The 16,170-nt window shown below is 44.3% G+C and overlaps 1 protein-coding gene across 2 annotated transcripts in view; it reads right to left on the bottom strand.

Annotated features, from left to right (window-relative positions):
- Positions 1–4,490: 4,490 nt before the first annotated feature.
- LOC129817593 (uncharacterized) overlaps positions 4,491–16,170 on the bottom strand; it is a 29,034-nt gene continuing 17,354 nt past the window's right edge. The window contains exons 8-11 of one of the 2 annotated variants that reach the window (XM_055873011.1): positions 14,650–14,698; positions 12,627–14,434; positions 7,317–7,353; positions 4,491–7,102 (exon numbers count right to left, since the gene is read on the bottom strand). In XM_055873011.1, coding sequence (XP_055728986.1) covers positions 5,136–7,102; positions 7,317–7,353; positions 12,627–14,434; positions 14,650–14,698 — 3,861 coding nt within the window. In that variant the 3' untranslated portion in view covers positions 4,491–5,135. Of the gene's footprint in view, positions 7,193–7,316; positions 7,354–12,626; positions 14,435–14,649; positions 14,699–16,170 lie in introns of both variants that reach the window. The other variant, XM_055873001.1, reaches the window with a different exon arrangement.

The raw sequence follows: 16,170 nt of genomic DNA, 5'->3' as shown, positions 1-16,170 counted from the left end.
GCTTAACTTCTTCTGAAAGAAGATGGAAATGCTTGAAATCTCTGAGACACAGACAGACATAGCTCTTTCTGGCTTCCTGCAACATTATTCCATAAATTATTACCTCTTACTAGCTCAGACTTTGATGAAAACGGTCTATTTTAATTTTTTCATCAAATGTTTACCACCAAACACTACGGGATCCTATTATCAGTTTGTTCTGATATAAAACATGACATTCGTGTCTATGACATCCTATATAACACAACACCATAATCAAAGAAAGCATCAAACTTTCCCTATAAAAAGGGAAAAAGCATCATCAAAGAGGCAGCTCACCAATGTGAAAATACTATCTTGATGTGTGGATTTTCAGGTGCTCTTCTTCTGAAAACAGGCAATAGTGTACCTCACAGCAGGGTCCACAACAGAAACAACGATCACCATCCAATTTGTGCTCTACAGCCAGGAGAAGATAGGAGCACATCTTTTGTGTACCATTTGTTTATAACCATTCTTAAACTCTGCTTTGAGGAGCCTAAACCCTTCAAGTGACAGATGGGTGGCACTTAATTTGGTCTTCAAGGAGTGCTCAGGCCTGTATAGGACTGTTTATCCATTCATGGACCCTTTGGCAAATGTAATTGTCCGGATCCAGAGTCCAACACCATTGGTTACTCATTTCAAAGGTGAAATTATATATTTACAGATTAATTTAAAATTAATATCATAGTTCCATACTAAAATCCAGCCACACTATAATATAAAGGGATACTTCAGGATTTAGGCAATTACATTTTTATGTCTCTACGTGCAGTTTGAAGGAAGTCGCTAACTAGGGTTCGAGCAATTGCTAACTAGCTTTAGCGCAATGACTGGAAGTCTATGGTGCCTACTAGAATGCTAGTAGATACAATAGACTTCCATTCATTGTGCTAACGCTAGTAAGCATTGGCTACCTCTAATGTCCTTCATACTGGATGCAGAGACATAAAAATGGTATCCACAAGTTCATCTGACTCTGGGGAAGTAGATAAAGGGCTTCATTGCCAAAATCCCGAAGTATCCCTTTAAGTGATTTCTCAATTTGCTCTGCTGTAACTGTCAGGGTTTATAAAGTGCTTATAAAGCACATACAAAGGAGGCCTTCACAAAGACTATGAATGTTGTTCCTTGAAGACATTGTGAGATAACATTAAACTACTGAACAAAACAAATAAATATTTTCTTTAGTGTATTATGACATGAAATTTGAATCAAAAGTACTTTTTCGCCACATGCAGATAGAGGACACAAAGAGACATTTCCTGTAACATGAAAAGTGATGTCAGTGTCGGCTTCTACAGACCATCCATCATACGAGAGCATATTATGTCTGACGTGGTGTTGCTGAAAGAGGAGGAAAGGGGAGAGCAGGTGATAAAGGTAGCGGAAGGATGGAGGTAAACTACCTGGGTGGGGTGATGCTTCCCTTCACAGTTCAGGTTCACTCTGCCAACACCTCTCAGGAAGTCTGACCCAGACAAAGATGAAGGAGCCAACAGGGGCAAGTGCCGCCACCACAGGACCACAGGCATCTGCACAGCATAATAGATCAATTGTGCAGCAGAAAGACATGTTTCTTTTCTCCTCTTCAGAACCAGTGGAGGGGTATCAGAGTACTGGAGCACTCTTTATTAATGCGTGACGCTTACATCTGAAAGTGGAGCAGCAGTAGAGAAAGGGGTTACCAAAGCAGTAACCTGATCACAAGTTAATCGTCTTTGCCCTCTGCTGGTAAAGGGGCACATTTTTACTGGGCCAAGCTCAGCGGACGAGCAATCAGTGACCGACTGCCGATGCCCTGGCTTTAGGAGAGGGAGTAGATTTAAGGAAATGTCAGGAGTAGAATTAATATCTCAAGAATATCTATCTATACGTTGTATACACACAGCTTTGGAAGCACTAAGTTTATCAGTGGCATTTCTATACATGTCACAAGGATATATTTCCAATAGTACAGTTTAGTTTTAAATGTCTGTCCAGTGCATGAAAACGTGTTTCTAGGTCTGATCGGCTGACTTGGTCTATTTGTCGGTGTTTCTGAATTATGGGGGGCGATGCCATTTGTCCCCTGCAAAAGGAACCTTTAAATAAAATCCAGTTAAGCCTGTCTGCCTTCCCCTCCAGAGTGACCTTAAATTCTAGCAATGGACATGATTAGAGGGCCACAGGTCTAACATTAGAGCAGAACCTTGACTTCCAATAGGAAACCAGCTCAGAAGTTCTAATTATGACAAGCAGTTCCTTGTTTTGCTGGGAGATGAAAAGGCATTTCTTGCTTGTTATAGCAAGGGGTCCCAAAAACAACCAACCAAAAAGTCAAGATGAGATACAGTACAAAAGACCTGCAACGAGGTCCACCTTTATTTCTGTATCAGTGGGGTTGAGAGGGATACCAATAGCTTATGGGACTGAGCAGAGTAAAGTTTAGGAGTTCCTTAGCTGGATGTAGCCACCAGGGTTGTGGTCAATACCATTTCAATTCAGTCAATTAAGAATGTAAACCAAACATTTTCTCATAGAGAAGCATTGAGTAAAATTGGAATTTCAGTGTACTCCCTGAATTGAAAAGGAATGGACCTAAACCATGGTGGCCACAGCTAAGGAGAATGGTCTGTAATCCAGTCTTCAAACAAGGCTCTGGGCTTGTCAGTGACGACCCAGAGCACAGCAGAGACAAATCCGTTTGCTCAGCAGTTGACCGAGGACATGGAGATGTTCCTTTCACACGGAGCTGAGCACCAACAATACATTCTTTCTTGTAAGGGAGGTTTCTGCTGTTACAGATCACAGGAAGAATACATGTCCCTTGAAGTACACTAATAGTTGAGATGGGGATGCACTGCTCTTTAACGCATAGATGGAAAGGAACTGTTTTTTTTTGGTGTGTGAGTCCCGAGGTGATGAAAGAATCACTGGGTCAAACATATTCCAGTTTATAACTAGTTTGTTTTTGCCAAAATACTATCGTAAATTAATGGTTAATTGTGGTAATTTCAATTAGATAGAAACAAACAAGATTTCTTCGGTTTTGTCAGGATCTACCTGAGATTAGTAGTTATTTTACAAATCAAACACTTTCCTCAAAACAAGTTTTTTTTTTTTTTAAAGGAAAATATATACCTGTGGGACTTACAAAATCAGTTAGATAATCTGAAATTTGAACACATTTGAAAGCACACAGAACCCCAGTCCTTTCTGCTGAGCACTAGACACAAATATCTGGCAGGCAGATTACAAAATAAAATATGTACTGCTTGTGGAAAATGTGGTCAGTACCTAGGTCAAAATCTAGAAATGACTGGGAAATTCTCTCAACGATGAGAGGAACAAGAATTTGGCGTGTCTGTACAGCGTCCATCTTTTCACAAAACTTTTCAAGCTTAGCACATCAGGAATGGTTGTCAGGATAGATTCAAGAAAGCAATCTTCTGGCTTTCAAGACTTCTCTATAGATAACACAATGTAGAAAAATGTATAATACAGTGCTTTCGCTCACCCGAAATCTGAAAATGTCTTTCATGGTGTCTTTTCATACTATAATATCTACATCATAGTTATACATTTGGAAAAGCCCATGGTTCCTTTAAAAAATACTGCATATTACAAGTGTTTTACTGATGACCATAAAATAGTTGATTTGTGAGAGCAATTATTGCATTGTCATCTTGTTAAGATCTTTGTTCTACCTGGGTTCATAAGCCTTCTGAAGTTGCTTCCTCACAGCAGCTAACCTCAGAAAGCTCATAGGTTATTGCCCTAAACTGACCCAGAGCCCAAGGTCTCACTGAAGACAGACTGATTGCCTCCCTTCAAGATTTGAAGACATCAGCTTGAAAACAATACCCCAGTGATTGATGCCCAGTCCAGAGACTAGGCTAAGGATGTGTTGCAAATCATAGACAAGAGGGAGTGTAAAAAAAATTAAATCACACCCACCATTCAAGATAATTACCATGACAGTGGGAGGAATTAAAATTTGTAGGAAGTGAAGAATCAAAAGCAACCAATGGGAGGAAAAAGTTGGAAGTGCATAGGCCTACTGCACAATAAGCAATTATGAGATGGGAGATACTTCCTTTTGTTGTCGTCTAGACCAGTTCATATGTTTGAGATTTGTCTTCATGTTTGAGATTTCCCATTAAGATTGCAAATCGGTAAGATATACAGCAAGCTTCATGGTTTATTTGGCTTTGGATCCCATATCAAAAGGTGCGGCAATGCTTACATTCTCCAATCCTCAACAAAGCAGACAGCTGCAAGTCCCCCCCCCCCCCCCCAAAAAAAAATCTAATTACTTAAATAAAATATGCTTTATAATCAAACATTTTCTTGATCAATAAAGGGGACTCTTAATATATTCCAAATTAAATGCCAAAATAATGTCGCCCTCTTGTGACTGCTTTGAACATTGATTTAGTCACGATGGAATGCCTGCTAACGCAATGTGAAGTCATACAATAAGAACAGTCTTTTTAGAACTTTATTTTCATTTTTTGACAAATATATATGAATGTTGAACTCTTAAGGAGACAGTATTTGGAGAATTCTTTACAGAAAATGAACTCTCCTAAATAGACAAGAAACCATCATAAAATACATCTACATGATTGAACTAACCATTTCTATTTGTGCCAAGGAAGAGAATGATACAACTTATTGACAGTGAATTGATGCAAGTGATTCTTAAATTCAGTCCAATGTTATTTGGTGCTGACAAAAAAAGTTATTTCAAAAAGCCTGACGGGACTGTCATTTTCAGACATCTGTATTTTTATGATTCATGGGGTTGACTGTTAGTTTTGCATAAAGGCACACAAGCATTGGTAACCCTCAGGTGAGCATTGCTTTTTTTGTAAAGACATTGGTCCCATTAGGCAGTACAATTATCCAAACAACTTAAAACAAAAATGTTATAATAAAAAACAATGAATAAAATGACCAAAAGATTTAGATCATTCATGTATACAGGGAAATGTCTTCTAGTAAGTTAAAATGTTTGAGACCTAAATTAGGTTGGACATTTACTCAAGGGTACAGTGGGTCAGCAGTATAGGACACCAACTCAGAAACCTGCTTTACGCTAATAAGAGCTTGAGGGAACACCAACTTATTTACAGAGGATGAAGTTCAGAAAGGGACCTGGTCTCCTGTTGTATGAACCCCTGGAGGCTTCGCTTTCCCTGCCTGAAGGTACTCTCCCTCCGGGAAAATGGTAGGATGACCAGGAGCCTTAGGAGGGTTTCAATGTTACTAAAGCTCCTAATGTCTGATGCCTTCAGGGTGTCGAGCACAGTAGCTGGAAGATACCCGGACATGGGATCCAACCACTTCTCTCTCCAAGACTTCATCTCTGTTGGGAGTGAGACCAGGTCAGGCATGTCATCTTTGTACATGCGGAAAACGTGAGCATTTACACTGCTGTTTTCTAGCTTCGACATGGCGTAAGGCACAATCTCCAGGCACCTCAAGGTACTGAGGACCTTCTCTGTGAAGAACTCACTGACCTCAGCAATGGAGTGCTCTATCACCTTCTGACTAACCGACATTTTGTAAAACTGACTCAGGGGTTCTAGCAACGCAGAGTGCAACAACGTTATCTGCAGCTTGGAAGCTAGAGAGACAGCTTCCTTGAACCAGGCCTTGTGATGTGTGTCGATATCGCTCTTCAATTCATTGAGGGAAGTTAGGAGATCGGGCAGGCTATTCATAGCTAGCAACACATCTAGGGGTTTTCCTTGAAGAGATTGGCTCAGCTTTTTGGTCGAGCTCAGGACATTTTTCAGCACGACAGCCGAGAAGATGAACTCAAAACGTCTGACTTTATTGAAGTAAAGCAGTGCCTGGCCACTCCCTAAGCTATTCTCCTCACTTTTCAGCTCATTCAAGCACAGCATGACTACCTCCAGGAGCTCTACCATCAAATCATGCATATCATGACTCTTCTCCCAGTTCTTAATAAGCTTGTCCCTAAGCTCATTACCCTTCCCCTCATCATGTTGGAATATGGCAATGATCACCTCTTCCAGTTTGGTCTGTCGTTCTGCATCCTCTGTGAGCCACTGTAACATGTTTTCTATAGACACTGCACAGTCTGCTGCAGCCACTGCAGGAGATGACCTGGCTAGCCACACATTCAGAGACACAGCAGAGCTGACCATTTGCATGGCCAGGGGGTATTTCTGGGCTATTACAGCAGAGACAGCCCTCATCCGAGACCCTACCTCACCAACACTTAGCAAAGCTTGCCCTCTACAGTACTCCATATTGAGCCCCCATTTCTCTGATAGGGCTGTTTCAATAGCATCAGCCAAGACAGCAGTGTCCTGGCTAAACGGGATGAAAGCTACAGTCTCCTCGCACTGAGTGTCCTGTTTGTCCAAGTACCTGATGCACAGGGGGACATAGAGCTTTCCCTCAATCTCAACCGCCTGTTCCGTTATTATTGTGAAGAACTGTGAGTCCCAGAGTTCCTTAAGTATTTCCTCACGCACAGGTGGGTCATAGAAAGACATAGCCTGCCTCTGACCTACGACCCTGTCCTCTACCATTACAACACCGTCCTCCGCAACGCCCTCCTCCACCATCAGCCCGCTGACCTCCTCCTCCGCCAGCGCGACGGCCTCCTGCGCAACGGCCTCCTGCGCCACGCCATCCTGCGCCTGGGCCACGCCGTCCTGCGCCTGGGCCACGCCGTCCTGCGCCGCGCCGTCCTCCGCCGCACCGTCCTGCGTCATCAGCGCGCCGTCCTCCGCCATCAGCGCGCCGTCCTCCGCCATCAGCGCGCCGTCCTCCGCCATCAGCGCGCCGTCCTCCGCCATCAGCGCGCCGTCCTCCGCCATCAGCGCGCCGTCCTCCGCCATCAGCGCGCCGTCCTCCGCCATCAGCGCGCCGTCCTCCGCCATCAGCGCGCCGTCCTCCGCCATCAGCGCGCCGTCCTCCGCCATCAGCGCGCCGTCCTCCGCCATCAGCGCGCCGTCCTCCGCCATCAGCGCGCCGTCCTCCGCCATCAGCGCGCCGTCCTCCGCCATCAGCGCGCCGTCCTCCGCCATCAGCACGCCGCCCTCCTCTTGCAACTCTCCTGCAAGGGGTTGTTCTGGCATATCAGCTTGGTGTTCCTCAACTGTCTGCTCATGTCTCTCATCAGGGTTTAAATCAAAAGCTCTGAAATCTAAACACACACACAGTTAGTTAAACACCCCTCTTTCCTTAATTTTCACTCTGAAGTATATACTATTACATGGTTCATGTAGAATATGTCATGATGAATCTTCATGATTTAAACATTTACTTACCACTTTCCAGCTTCAGACTTTTCATTTGTTTCTTCACCTAAATTACATAACAGAATTGAGTACATGTAAAACACATTTAATTGCTATGCATATCTCCTTTGCCAGGGGATGGGGGGGGGGGGGGATCTTGCTGTATTGTTTACTGTTATTATCTGTCTGTTTGTAAAACTGACAATTCATGAATAAAATAATTGTATGCATATCTATACCAGGGATTTTCTGGATAGAAATGGGGCTTAGGTGGTGGGCGTGGTGGAGGCGTGGCCATGGGCCTGGCAAATGGTGTGGTCGATGACCAAAAACTTTAGATGCCCTCCCGTTGGCCGCAGTGACAAAATGTAGCTGTTTTAAAGCAAATTTCATGCAATTCTACAAAAAAAGGGATTCAAACAAAACTAAATCAATGGGGGCCCCATGACAAATACTCCTGAGTTAAAATTTTTGATTCCCCCCGACTGTCTTGCTTTTATTTTGGTCATTCGTTCTCAAAGATAAACTTACTTCAAAATGTACAGGTCCATCATCATTTCTACATACTTTATATCTGTGGTTTAATTTTACACAAAAAGAAAAACAAATGTTTTGTGTGTGTGTGAGATATCTATCTATATATATCACACTGCTCAAAAAAATAAAGGGAACACTTAAACAACACAATGTAACTCCAAGTCAATCACACTTCTGTGAAATCAAACTGTCCACTTAGGAAGCAACACTGATTGACAATAAATTTCACATGCTGTTGTGCAAATGGAATAGACGGCAGGTGGAAATTATAGGCAATTAGCAAGACACCCCCAATAAAGGAGTGGTTCTGCAGGTGGTGACCACAGACCACTTCTCAGTTCCTATGCTTCCTGGCTGATGTTTTGGTCACTTTTGAATGCTGGCGGTGCTTTCACTCTAGTGGTAGCATGAGACGGAGTCTACAACCCACACAAGTTGCTCAGGTAGTGCAACTCATCCAGGATGGCACATCAATGCGAGCTGTGGCAAGAAGGTTTGCTGTGTCTGTCAGCGTAGTGTCCAGAGCATGGAGGCGCTACCAGGAGACAGGCCAGAACATCAGGAGACTTGGAGGAGGCCGTAGGAGGGCAACAACCCAGCAGCAGGACCGCTACCTCCGCCTTTGTACAAGGAGGAGCACTGCCAGAGCCCTGCAAAATGGCCTCCAGCAGGCCACAAATGTGCATGTGTCTGCTCAAACAGTCAGAAGCAGACTCCATGAGGGTGGTATGAGGACCCGACGTCCACAGGTGGGGGTTGTGCTTACAGCCCAACACCGTGCAGGACGTTTGGCATTTGCCAGAGAACACCAAGATTGGCAAATTCGCCACTGGCGCCCTGTGATCTTCACAGATGAAAGCAGGTTCACATGCACATGTGACAGACGTGACAGAGTCTGGAGACGCCGTGGAGAACGTTCTGCTGCCTGCAACATCCTCCAGCATGACCGGTTTGGCGGTGGGTCAGTCATGGTGTGGGGTGGCATTTCCTTGGGGGGGACGCACAGCCCTCCATGTGCTCGCCAGAGGTAGCCTGACTGCCATTAGGTACCGAGATGAGATCCTCAGACCCCTTGTGAGACCATATGTTGGTGCGGTTGGCCCTGGGTTCCTCCTAATGCAAGACAATGCTAGACCTCATGTGGCTGGAGTGTGTCAGCAGTTCCTGCAAGAGGAAGGCATTGATGCTATGGACTGGCCCGCCCGTTCCCCAGACCTGAATCCAATTGAGCACATCTGGGACATCATGTCTCGCTCCATCCACCAACGCCACGTTGCACCACAGACTATCCAGGAGTTGGCCAGGCGTTGTAGGGAGGTCATACAGGCACGTGGAGGCCACACACACTACTGAGCCTCATTTTGACTTGTTTTAAGGACATTACATCAAAAGTTGGATCAGCCTGTAGTGTGGTTTTCCACTTTAATTTGATAAATTTGATTTCCATTGATAATTTTTGTGTGATTTTGTTGTCAGCACATTCAACTATGTAAAGAAAAAACGATTTAATAAGAATATTTCATTCATTCAGATCTAGGATGTGTTATTTTAGTGTTCCCTTTATTTTTTTGAGCAGTGTATACACACACACACACACACACACACACACACACACACACACACACACACACACACACACACACACAGTGAGCACCATAATTCATTTGACAGTGACCATTTTTTTGTTATTTTGGTTCTGTACTCTAGCACTTCGAGTTTGAAAGGATACAATGACAATGGGGGTGAAGTGCAGACTGTCAGCTTTAATTTGAGGGTATTTTCATACAGATCGGATGAACCGTTTAGAAATGACAGCACCTTTTGTACATGGCCCCCCCCCCCCCCCCATTTTAAGGTACTACAAGTATTTGTTGAATTGGCTTCACAGATGTGTGTCGTTAGGCAGGTGTATTCATTTCTGTAGTTAGTGAATACAGGAGAGCCGTTGATGAATAGTATTGATTATAGACTTTGCTATTGCCTTTGGAGGTTGTTGTTGGGGTGTGACAACATGAGGAAGACAGCAGTGTCGATGCAAATGAAGCTGGCCGTAATAAGGCTCAGAAATGAAAATCAATCAATAAGGAACATTGCAAAAACCCTGGGCATGCCCAAGTCAACAGTTTGGTTCATCATTAACAAGAAAAAAACAACAACCGGTGATCTCAATTATGTCAAAAGACTGAGGAAGACCACTGTGGTGGATGACCAGAGAACACTCTCTATGGTGAAGAAAACCCCTGACAACCCCACTGACAACAGCCCAACAGATCAAAAACACTCTCCTGGATGCAGGTGTGTCAAAGTCTACCATATGTAGAAGACTACACCAGCAGGACTACAGAGGGTACACTACAAGATGCAAACCACTGATAAGCCTGCAGAACAGAAAGGCGAGATTACAGTTTGCTAAAAAGCACCTAATAGAGCCCCAAGAGTTCTGGAAAAAAAGTATTGTGGACAGATGAGACAAAGATTAACATGTACCAGAGTGATGGAAAGAGGAAAGTGTGGAGAAGAAAAAGACATGCCCATGATCCAAAGCATACCACCTCATCCGTGAAACATGGTGGAGGGGGTGTTATGGCTTGGGCCTGTATGGCTGCCAGTGGAACAGGCTCACTTGTCTTCAACGATGATGTGACTGCAGACAGAAGTTGAACAATGAATTCTGAAGTGCACAGAAATATTTTATCTGCTCAGATAAAACCAAATGCCTCCAAACTCATTGGACGGCACTTCATCATGTAACAAGACAATGACCATAAACATACTGCTAGAGCAACGAAGGGGTTTTTGATGGCCAAAAAGTGGAAAATCCTTGATTGGCCGAGTCAATCACCGGATCTGAATCCAATTGAACATGCATTTTACATGCTGAAGAGGAGACTGAAGGCAATAAGTCCCAGAAACAAGCAGGAACTGAAGATGGCTGCAGTACAGGCCTGGCAGAGCTTCACCAGGGAAGATACCCAGCGTCTGGTGATGTCGATGCATCGCAGACTTCAAGCAGTCATTGCATGCAAAGGATATGCGACCAAATATTAACAATGATTACTTTATTCTACATTATGTTAAACTGTCCAATGTTTTTTGATGCCCGAAAATGGGGGGACTATGTACACAAGTTTCTATAATTTCTAAACGGTTCATCCGATATGTATGAAAATACAATCAAGCTGTTAATTAAAGCTGACAGTCTGCACTTCACCCTCATTGAGTTTGAAAGGATACAATGACAAAGTGCTCGAGTACAGAACCAAAATAACCAAAAAATTATCACTGTCCAATGAATTATGGTGCTCACTGTATATATCAAAAGTTGACACTCCTACTCAATCGAGGGTTTTTATTTATTTGTACTATTTTCTACATTGTAGAATAATAGTGAAGACATCAACACTATGAAATAGTACATCATGTAGTAACCACAAAAGTGAAACTAGTAGCCACCCTTTGCACACTCCTGGCATTCTCTCAACCAGCTTCACTTGAAATGCTTTCCAACAGTCTTGAAGGAGTTCCCATATACACTGAGAACTTGTTGGCTGCTTTTCCTTCACTCTGCGGTCCAACTCATCCCAAACCATCTCAATTGGGTTGAGGTCAGGTCATCTGATGCAGCACTCCATCACTCACCTTCTTGGTCAAATAGCCCTTACACAGCCTGGAGGTGTGTTGGATCATTGTCCTGTTAAAAAAAAGATTATATCCCATATGGTTCACGCTTAGCGGGACTGGCGTATCGCTGCAGAATGCTGTGGTAGCAATGCTGGTTATGTGTGCCTTGAATTCTAAATAAAATCACTGCCAGTGTCACCAGCAAAGCAACCCCACACCATCTCCTCCATGCTTCACGGTGGGAACCACACATGCGGAGATTATCCATTCACCTAATCTAATCTCACAAAGACACAGCAGTTAGAAGTAAAAATCTCACATTTGGACTCATCAGACCAAAGGACAGATTTCCACTGGTCTAGTGTCCATTGCTCGTGTTTCTTGGCCCAAGCAAGTCTCTTCTTATTGGTGTCCTTTAGTAGTGGTTTCTTTGCAGCAATTCAACCAAGAAGGCCTGATTCACGCAGTCACCTCTGAACAGCTGATGTTGAGCTGTATCTGTTACTTGAACTCTGTGAAGCATTTATTTGGGCTGCAATTTCTGAGGCTGGTAACTTACGAACATATCCTCTGCAGCAGAGGTAACTCTGGGTCTTCCTTTCCTGTGGCGGTCCTCATGAGAGCCAGTTTCATCATAGCGCTTGATGGTTTTTGCAACTGCACTTGAAGAAACTCAAAGTTTCAAAGTTCTTGACATTTTCAGGATTGACTGACATTCATGTCTTAAAGTAATGATGGAATGTTGTTTCCTTTTGCTTATTTGAGCTGTTCTTGCCATAATATGGACTTGGTCTTTTACCAAATAGGGCCATCTTCTGTATTCCACCCCTACCTTGTCACAATACAACTGATTGGCTCAAATGCATTAAGGAAAGAAATTCCACAAATTAACAAGGCACACCTGTTAATTGAAATGCATTCCAGATGACTACCTCATGAAGCTGGTTGAGAGAATGCCAAGAGTGTGCAAAGCTGTCATCAAGGCAAAGGGTGGCTACTTTGAAGAATCTCAAATATAAAATATTTTGATTTGTTTAACACTTTTTTGGTTACTACATGATTCCTTATGTGTTTAATATGTGTGGTTACTACATGATTCCATATGCGTTTACTACATGATTCCAAATCAGTCCTTAAAACATGAGCATTGGAATGCTAGAAAGAGTATTGCTGTTAATTTACCTGCTCAAGACATGGGATGCTTTCTGGGTCAACTTCGAAGCACTTCTCAATGACCTCCCTTAGTCTTTGAACAGTTGGGTAATGCATGAGAAGCATCACAGTGTCGGTTTTGCTGCCCTTGCAGACAGTGTTCTTCAGCAGAGCCCTCATGGAGTTCAGGGTGGTCTTCATGAGGTCCCACTCCATACTGACGCTGGGTAGAACAGCCACCAGTCTGAGCAGCATTGTCACTGTGGGATGGCTTTGAGATTCTGGGTGAAGCAGTATCTCAGAGATAGAAGCTGGTGGTGACATGTCCTGGTATTTCTCTTTCCACACTGTGGCCCAGTTACTGATATCCTGCTCTACTGTGTCAGGATCAGGCAGGTCAGACAGGTAGAGACTGTATAGCTTGTCTGTGGACTCTGCGCGGATTGGCTCTGAAATGGGCTGTGGATTGCAGGTGGGAAGAAGAGACAGGAGCTTCAAGGCTTTCAAATGACTGTCGGAGAAGTTGTACTTCATTTCGTCAATGAGGCAGCTCAGTACAGGAACACTAAAGTTGTCCCTGTAGTACACCTCTGGAGACTCGTAAGAGTTAGCTTCCTCTGGGAAACACACTTGCTGAGGGGCCACCTTGGATGCTAGTTGCAATGCCTCTTCAAACCAAGGTGTGTGTACAGTGCTTATGTTCTCCAACATCTTGTTCAGTGTCTCTATGATTGGTACGATCTTCTCCACCTCACAGATGATGTCAGCAGGGTTACCACAGCGGAAAACAGTGCTGCAGTTCCGAAGAGGAGAACAGGCGTTCTTCAGGATCACAAGTGTGACGACAAAATCCATCTCTCTCAAAGCAGTGGCGAGGACCTGTGCATGTAGCGACATAGTGCCCGTGGCGCTGGAACTAACTGAATCCAGGCAACTCAAGACTCCCTCCAATGTGTCGACTAGGAGATCAAAAAAGTCCTCCCTCTTCTTCCACCTGGAGCAACAGGTTTCTGGAATCTCCTCCAAGGCCTCCCGAGGTGTATTCAGTAACCCATCCACAGCCTGTGCTAGCTCTGCCTCCAGTCCAGGTGACTGGTCAAAGAACAGTAGAAGATCTTCCACAATTCCCAGCATCTTTGTGACAGGTGGGCAGTGTACACTTCCTGCTAGCCAACAGGCAAGACCACAAGACTCACTGGGTGTGATGACAGACAGAGGATAGCTCTCGAGGAACTCCAAAGACATCTTCTTCAGGCTGTGACAACCTGAGCCCATGCGCATGAATGCTTGCCCACGACACTGACTCATCGGCAATCCCCAGTCTTCGGTTAAAGTTGCTGAAAGATTCTTGGCTTGAACATCAACGTCACAGGTTTCAAAAAATCGCAAAAAACCAATGAGCTCTACCTTGGGGGCACATTCCCCAACATATCTGACGAAGACAGGCAGATAGCTCTTATTAGCAATTACAACAGGTTTATCTGTAATAAGAGAAAAGAAGGGTGACTCCTGTATTTCTAAGAGTATGACTTCCCTGATGGATTTTGTGAGAATCTCTACCATTTCCTCCTCTCCTACGTTAAGCGTGGACTTGCCATCTCTTCCAAACCAGTGGCACAGGCCGAGATCCTGGATGAGAAGGACTTGATCTTCTTTGGAGAGTTCGGAGAGCTGGCACTTCTTTTTCCCTAGACGTGCAGCCAGTCTGAAAACCATTTCCAAACTCTGTCGATTATCTCCAGTGTGCCCATTCTCATCCACCGCTTTCATTTCCTGGTTCTCTTTCTTGTCAGAAGACTGATTCTCAAGGTCCTCTGTTCCATCTTTGCCATGATCGACTGAAAATACAAAAGGTAAATGATTTAATTCAATTGACTCAGTTCAAGTTCTATAATGTTCTATCAGAGAGAGTTCATTTATTTCGTCACTTGACAAAACCTAGGTCCATCCCTATTACCAACATACTAAATGGTAAGTGTTATTACATATTTATTACCTTACAATTACATGGTCACATGGGGATTCATTGTAACAAATATTTTCTATAACATACCTTCCATGTTGGCTTCAGAGTTCTTAATCAGACTTTTGGATTCCTTATCCTAAAAAAATAATTTCAAAAGACATTAAAAGGAAATCATTTATTTTAAAATTACATTTCAGTATAGACTGCACTGAAAGACTACATAGGTTTAACGTATTAGACAAAATACACTGCTCAAAAAAATAAAGGGAACACTAAAATAACACATCCTAGATCTGAATGAATGAAATATTCTTATTAAATCGTTTTTTCTTTACATAGTTGAATGTGCTGACAACAAAATCACACAAAAATTATCAATGGAAATCAAATTTATCAACCCATGGAGGTCTGGATTTGGATTCACACTCAAAATTAAAGTGGAAAACCACACTACAGGCTGATCCAACTTTGATGTAATGTCCTTAAAACAAGTCAAAATGAGGCTCAGTAGTGTGTGTGGCCTCCACGTGCCTGTATGACCTCCCTACAACGCCTGGGCATGCTTCTGAGGAGGTGGCGGATGGTCTCCTGAGGGATCTCCTCCCAGACCTGGACTAAAGCATCCGCCAACTCCTGGACAGTCTGTGGTGCTACGTGGCGTTGGTGGATGGAGCGAGACATGATGTCCCAGATGTGCTCAATTGGATTCAGGTCTGGGGAACGGGCGGGCCAGTCCATAGCATCAATGCCTTCCTCTTGCAGGAACTGATGACACACTCCAGCCACATGAGGTCTAGCATTGTCTTGCATTAGGAGGAACCCAGGGCCAACCGCACCAGCATATGGTCTCACAAGGGGTCTGAGGATCTCATCTCGGTACCTAATGGCAGTCAGGCTACCTCTGGCGAGCACATGGAGGGCTGTGCGGGCCCCCCAAAGAAATGCCACCCCACACCATGACTGACTCACCGCCAAACCAGTCATGCTGGAGGATGTTGCAGGCAGCAGAACGTTCTTCACGGCGTCTCCAGACTCTGTCACGTCTGTCACATGTGCTCAGTGTGAACCTGAGCACACGTCCTCCACGGTGCCAAACGTCCTGCACGGTGTTGGGCTGTAAGCACAACCCCCACCTGTGGACGTCAGGTCCTCATACCACCCTCATGGAGTCTGTTTCTGACCGTTTGAGCAGACACATGCACATTTGTGGCCTGCTGGAGGTCATTTTGCAGGGCTCTGGCAGTGCTCCCCCTGCTCCTCCTTGCACAAAGGCGGAGGTAGCGGTCCTGCTGCTGGGTTGTTGCCCTCCTACGTCCTCCTCCACGTCTCCTGATGTACTGGCCTGTCTCCTGGTAGCGCCTCCATGCCCTGGACACTACGCTGACAGACACAGCAAACCTTCTTGCCACAGCTCGCATTGATGTGCCATCCTGGATGAGCTGCACTACCTGAGCAACTTGTGTGGGTTGTAGACTCCGTCTCATGCTACCACTAGAGTGAAAGCACCGCCAGCATTCAAAAGTGACCAAAACATCAGCCAGGAAGCATAGGAACTGAGAAGTGGTCTGTGGTCACCACCTGCAGAACCACTCCTTTTTTGGGGATGTC

The sequence above is a fragment of the Salvelinus fontinalis genome, chromosome 2, assembly GCF_029448725.1.
Source record: "Salvelinus fontinalis isolate EN_2023a chromosome 2, ASM2944872v1, whole genome shotgun sequence".
NCBI lineage: Eukaryota > Metazoa > Chordata > Actinopteri > Salmoniformes > Salmonidae > Salvelinus > Salvelinus fontinalis.
This window is presented reverse-complemented; position numbering and strand designations above follow the sequence as displayed.